The sequence below is a fragment of the Triticum dicoccoides genome, chromosome 3B (genome assembly GCF_002162155.2).
Source record: "Triticum dicoccoides isolate Atlit2015 ecotype Zavitan chromosome 3B, WEW_v2.0, whole genome shotgun sequence".
Classification (NCBI taxonomy): Eukaryota; Viridiplantae; Streptophyta; class Magnoliopsida; order Poales; family Poaceae; genus Triticum; species Triticum dicoccoides.
In genome coordinates, this window is record NC_041385.1 from 709,416,813 (window position 1) to 709,423,801 (window position 6,989).

A 6,989-nucleotide genomic window follows, 5' to 3' on the forward strand; every position below is an offset into this window, starting at 1 on the left:
ATTACAAGATCTATAACAATGCTTATAAACGACCTTCCCAATTGAAATACTAGTGTCCACACATTCTGTGAATATAGCCGCCGCCGAGTCCCACAATATTGTTTGTTCATCACAATAATTGAGACTAATAGACATTCATGTAACATAACGTTCCTTTTTTGTTTCTTGAAGGAAAGGAAAGTGTTTTAATGATGAAAGGTTTCCTCTATTCCTGAGAATACATTAATTTTTCAGAAAACACAATTTAGCTATCAGGAAAAGGGCTTCCGTTTCGCTCTATAGATAAAGTACGAAACATAAGTAAAAGGCCGAAATATACATGGCGATGAGGAAGCCTTTAAAGAAGCAGAACCTAGAAAAAAAGACAATAACATCCAAACCGCAACACCACGCCGAGCAAGAATACAAGAGGACCCAAAGACTAACACCACCTGATTTCCACGACTACCTCCTCAAGAGGGAAACTGCGCAAAGCGTATTCGTCGCCGCATCTGATGGAGTGGACAAAGTTTTTCACCTGGAACCTGACATGGGGGGCAAAACCGCGACAACATCCTCAAAAGGAAAACGGCATCCGTGGGCACCGTCACCGTCGACGCCAAGGCGTAGAGCTTTCACCCATTGCTTCCCCGTGCCATGACGGGGCCACAATCGGCCGCTGCAACGAAGGTAGGGCCTCCAAAACCAGCTGTGGACCCTTCCCTGCCACAATAAGGGAGATGCCAGGGCCACCCACCGCAACATTTCTCGCCGCTCACACATGACCAAGACGCGTTGCCACCACCGCTACCCGGAGAACCGCCGAAGAGCCCACTGAGTAGACCGCCACCCAAGGCTGCCGCCCTGGCATCCCACTCTAAACCTCCCGCTGATGCCAAAACTCGTGACCTCCGTAATAAAATGTAAGACATTTTTTATGCCTTACGCAAAACTAAAAAAAGGCCTTACATTTTGGTACAGAGACTGAAGTATTTTGCCTGCGAAGTACAGTACAAGTTTGGATGTGCGCCAACAACCAATTTAGGGATCGTCACTGTCACAAAATGGTGCAGCAAGCGAGATGATGATGAACCACCGGCCGGTAGGGAGTTTGGTGGTGAATGGTGATCCGACAGGCCACTACATATACCGCCTTTCTTGCACTCAAACTCCACAAGCACAGAAAGCAAAACCACAGTCGCTAGCAGTACAAAGTCCAACGCGGTTTGTTTAGTCATGGAAAAAACTAACATCGTGGCTTGTAGGAATCCAACTTCTCGTGACGCGAGCGATGACGAGGAAGCGACGTGGTCGCATGCATGGGGGCTCATCTCGGGCTTTGCCGTCTCCATCACCCTCAAAACAGCAATCGAGCTCGGCATCATCGACGCACTGACCAACGCCGCCGGCCGTGCGCTGACGGTGGACGAGCTGGCCGCGCAGCTCCCGGCACCGGACAAGGCCGGGTCGGCTGCCTCGGTGGACCGGCTTCTCCGGCTCCTTGCCGCCTTCGACGTTGTGCGGTGTTCGACGGAGACGGGTCCGGACTGTGAGGCAGTCCGGAAGTACACTCCGGCGCCGGTGTGCCGGTGGCTCACCAGCAACCGCAGCGATGGGTCGCTGGCCCCCTTGGCCATGTTGGCCGTCGACCAGGATTACTTGCCGACCTGGTAAGTGTGTGTGCTCTGTACTATATATCACCCATCGACTGCCATGATGATCAAATGTCACGAGACTAAGCATTATCCATCCATGTAGGAATCAAATGGGGGCGGCGGTGGTGTGCGGTGTTCCAACGCCGTTCGAGAGGGCGCACGGGGTGCCGCTGTTTGAGTACATGGGGAAGAACCCTCGGCTAAGCGGGGTGTTCAACCAAGCTATGTTCCACATGTCAGTCACGGTCATCAGCAAGATGGTCGAGCGCTTCGACGGCTTCGACGGCGTCGAAGTTCTCGTCGACGTCGGCGGGGGGACTGGTGCCGCCCTGGAGATGATCACCGCCCGCCACAAGCATATAAAGGGCATCAACTTTGACCTGCCTTACGTCATCACTCAGGCGCCGTCTCTCCCGGGTAAATCCATTGACTGAACTTTGTGCTACGGCACTATTTCACCCATTTTTTGGCGGAAATATCGGCTACGGCAATTGTTTATTTATATCTATATATCTATATCTATACCACTGTATAGTATAGGAGCAAATGAGTCGTTGGATTCTCTCGGTCTAATGGTTGAAATGAAGCACATCCGGGCATCTCCAGCTGTTGATCAAATCTATAAATTACCTTTTTTTTTGCAGGGATAAATCTATAAATTACCTGATTCTTACACATGTCCATACACAATATATTATACTCACTTAATAATTATACAAAATACTCAGAAAACGTAACCGGCGTCAAATTCGAAATGAGAGACCTTTGTATGGATGTCTTTTTTGAAAAATATGTAGAAATCAAATTAGACTGTAAATATACAAATCATATTTGAAACTGAAACTTTTCAAAATCCTGCTTGATCATGCGGATGTGCAAAAGCACATGTCTACTATAAAACATATTCCCTCCGTCGCATAATGTAAGACATTTTCTAAAACTAGTGTAATGTCAGAAAAACGTCTTACATTATAGGACGGAGGGAGTAGAATTTTTGTCCATAAAATCCCTCATGTCACCTACGGACAATAATTCAGATGGCCTTTTATAGACAGCAGTACAATGATCTGACTGTAAAGAGTCTGTTTTTAGCATAATTGACTTTTTAGGGGATTTTAACTACTCGTCAGAAAGAAATTACAGACAATATATGTACACAACGAAATCACCTACTTCTCTCTCCCCATTCTCTTTCCTTCACATAACTAGATTTCGTATGTGGCAACTCTTATAGACAGCTGAGGGCAATGCTAGACTTACGTAAAAGAACTACTTCTGTTTACGTACTAACCAACGTGGAAGAATAGGATTGGTGTTTTTTTTGGGGAGGGTACCCCCCTGAAAATCAGGGGGGTGTTTAGATTAGTTTGGCATGTTTCGTAAAACTTACGTATGCCCTTCGTAGGTTTACCATTTTCGAACAACTGACTAGATGATGTCGTGTATGCAACCATATGTATATATGTTAGAGGTGTTTTTCTATGTTTCAGAGAAAAACATCCATTAATTACAATCCTTGTGTCCACTTGTTCATGTTTGCAACTACATTATCATTACTATTTGGTAGTGTTATTTATTATTATTCTCTTCTTGTATTCTAAAGAGATTTAGCTAGTACTTTGTCGAATTTTGACCGCAGGTGTGGAAAATATTGCTGGAAATATGTTTGAGAATGTACCCACGGGAGATGCAATTTTTTTAAAGGTATATATTCTGACTAATATTCATTTAAAAAGTAATAATTTATTAGTTTTTATTATTTTATTGACTTCATCTCCATTTTACTAAAAAATAATTGTCATATTAGTGTATAATATTGCAATGTGTGTTTTTGTTCAACAAGCAAGTAAGCAAAACTATCTTATAAATAATAATAATAATAATAATAGCAACAACATATTTTGTTAAAATTACACATACGGAGGTGGGTGGCATGACATGTTTGACTTGCGAAAGTTACGCAATAAATTAGCAAGAGACATGCTAGAGGGTTGCTCTAATTTTGCAACAAATTAGATTTGGAGGCAAGAGCACTAGAGACCCACAAACTTGCATTGTATGTGATGGTTTAGTCCATAAACTTGCAAAAGGTGATCAACCAATCGACAAACTTGTAAAGTATGTGATGGTTTAGTCCACAGCCAATCAAAGACAAACAATTGATGCCCAGCTGGCTGCTTCGTGGCACACCTGGTTGGACTGGATCTTTTGCAAAAAAAAACTCAACGTTTCAGGAAATTGGCTGTCAGTGCTTTCAACTCCCATGCCTTCTGACACCAAAATCAATGTAATCATCAAACAAGTCATGAGGAGGCAGCCAGAGTTACAAAAACATGAAAAACACCACAAAAACTGCACAGAGAACAGCATAATTCACACTGTTACAAAAAATTACCGCCTTGTTGAAAGATTCTAGATAGAGTTGGCGTTCGTAAGCAGAGACATGAGGAGGCAGCCAGAGTCAATTTCAGCAGCAGTAGCGATGGCAACAGCAAGACGGTCCCCGTGATATACCTCCGTAGTTGTCGCCGTCAGACTGTCAGAGAGCCCACGGTACCGCCGCGACTCCACCCACGGTATGCCCAACGGCCTGCCGCCGCTGGCCCGCCGCGCCCACCATCAATCAATCAGAACAAAACACGTATTCCAGTAGGAGCACGATCAAGCGGCGACAAGAACATTCCTCTACAAAAAGTGACAAAGCTGCAATCCTGTGTGCTGAAGCACCAAGTATCCCTTCGTTCCAGCAGACTCCAAGAGCCATTCCAGGCCATGGCGCCTCTGCGGAGCTCCTCGATTAGTCAATCGTGCCTATTTTTATCTGTACATGTAGCCTGCAGGCACCTCTATAAAATCTCATCGCCCTTGCTGCCCACTCACACTGAAGATCTCCCCGAGCGATCCTCGCATTCAGCTTGTCACTCTGTCTTTCTTGTAGCTCGGCTCAGTTGTCTGTTCCCTGCAAGCCGCGACCGATCCATGTCGAGCCTGATAGATATTTGGCGGTGGAGGTGGACAGGATCCGGGCCATGTGGAGAACGGGGGAGTCGTTCAGACCCACGGCTTTGCCCGGCCGCGCAGGCGCACAAGAAGGCGGCCACGTAGCTCAGCCGTCCGGCGACGGAAATGGAACGCCAACACCTGATGGTGCCATGGCTTGGCCGGCCAAGGATCAGGCTGCTGGCGCTGGCTCGCCGTCGTCGCCGGTGTTCGTCCGGGAGGACGCCTTCTTGTCCATCCTGGTTGATTGTTTCGGCCAGTAGATTGCACCGAACGCTACGCAGTAACACGCTCCTAAGCTCTAGCTAGATGCAATGCAATTAAAGTTTCTTTCGTGATTGCTGTAGCCTGCTGAATTATCAAATTCGGCGCCTTCTGAATGTCTCTGTTACAATACAAATCAACGCCTATCTCCAGTCAGGTCAGTTTTCATGATGGTCCCTAGACAGGGGAAACAGGGACTGCGGGCGTGATTTCCTGAAATATTGAGGGGTTTTGCGCAAAAGATCCAGTCCGACCAGGTGTGCCACGAAGCAGCTAGTTGGGCGCCAATTGTCTGTCTCTGATTGGCTGTGGACTAAACCATCACATAGTTTACAAGTTTATGTACCGATTGATCACCTTTTGCAAGTTTATGGACTAAACCATCACATCCAACGCAAATTTATGGGTCTCTAGTGTTCTTGCCTCTTAGATTTGTCTAGCTTCTACTTGCCTGATCCTTACCATGGGGTACATAGACATGCAAAAAAGCAGTCCCATCGTGTCCTTTGGAAGAGGTTCTTGGTATTTAGTATTTACTCCCTCCGTAAAGAAATATAAGACCTTTTTGATTACTACTATTTATGTACAGAGGGACTAACTTCTAGTTTCATGAATTTTTTTTATTACAAGTAAAGATCAAATTCAGTCTTGACAAAAAAAATCTGGGATCAAATAGATCATTCAAATTTTGAATGATATAGAATGGACATGATGCAATTGTGAGAAAAACAAAACCATCATATATTCGCATAATGATTATTGATCATTCTATGAACTGAATGAACCTATATGTGCAGTGGATACTCCATCTACAGAATGATGATGAATGCATTAAGATCCTCAAGAACTGCCACCGGGCTCTTCCAGCCAACGGCAAGGTGATCGTCGTGGAAATTGTCCTGCCGACCACCACAGAGGCAACTCGTGAGGCGCAGAATATGTTCCTTCTAGACGTCATCATGTTCAATAACCAGCAGGGTGGAAAGGAGAGGACTGAGCAGGATTTCCTAAAGATGGCCAGGAGCTCCGGGTTTGATGGTGCCTTCCGTTCCACCTACATCTTCGGTAACTTCTGGGCTCTCGAGTTCACCAAGTAGTTGTCATGGTCATGCAGACTGCAGCTACATCTCTATCTACGCCATGCATGTATCATTTTTTTTCCTTTTTTGAAAAGGAGGACTACCCCCGGACCATGCATCATTGCGATGTGCACAGCCTTTATCATTGTTTGTATTGATCTCCTCTCCTATATGTGTTACTTCGATTGTATACTTGTTTACATTAATATTGTATAAGACGTGCAGCAGTACCTATTTGTATTCTCAACATATGAGCCATGTGAAGTGTACTTATCTGTATTCTCCTAAGTGTGGGCAAAGATATTACAATATTTATGCTTCCACATACCCTTTGTCAGATCATGATAGAGGGCGGGCACCTTCTTGTTGCAAACACACGCTAGTACAGAGTGAGCTTTGGCAGCGGTTTTCGCACATGGGACGGTGGTTATTCCCCGTTTCGCTTCAAAGCATGTGTCACCAATACTCGATAGAGTGCCGGTGGTGGTTTCTAGAACTGTCTGTGCTCATTTCCTTGCCCCAAGCAGTTTACGTTTACAAACCGCCTGCAATGTTGGGCTGCACAGAGGCGGCTGCTCATTTGGAACCGTCGGAAATAATCTGTCAGTACAGACGGTCTCAAATGCTCAACTGCATGTTCATATTTTTTAAAACTTATTGCGATTTTCCTCCTCATCGATGTTTTTTTGTCATTTCAGCAGCATCCAAAATAGATGTGCACAGCACTTTCATGATGCTCATCGACACTCATCTCACAATTGCATTTAGTTTCATACTCCAATTGTCCATGGGCAAACAAAGTGTTATGTAACATCCCAATTTTTAATTTGGATGTTATACATAGATCATCATATGCATATCATATTTTTATTGCATTTTGGTAGGATCTTAAAAATCTTAAGCAACTCAAGGACCCAAGGAGAGAGTTGGAGGTTTCACAAAATTTTCATATTTGAATTTATTTAAAATTTGAAAAGAGGATCAATTTGATTTTAATAATTTCTCTCCAATT

The 6,989-nt window shown here is 44.7% G+C and overlaps 1 protein-coding gene across 1 annotated transcript; it reads left to right on the forward strand.

Moving 5' to 3' along the window:
- Positions 1-1,158: 1,158 nt before the first annotated feature.
- Positions 1,159-6,265, forward strand: LOC119278015 (probable inactive methyltransferase Os04g0175900). The gene is made up of 4 exons (XM_037559367.1): positions 1,159-1,649; positions 1,738-2,051; positions 3,274-3,338; positions 5,696-6,265. The coding sequence occupies exons 1-4, from the start codon at positions 1,216-1,218 to the stop codon at positions 5,993-5,995; spliced, it is 1,113 nt and encodes a 370-aa protein (XP_037415264.1). The 5' UTR covers positions 1,159-1,215; the 3' UTR covers positions 5,996-6,265.
- The last annotated feature ends 724 nt before the right edge of the window (positions 6,266-6,989 follow it).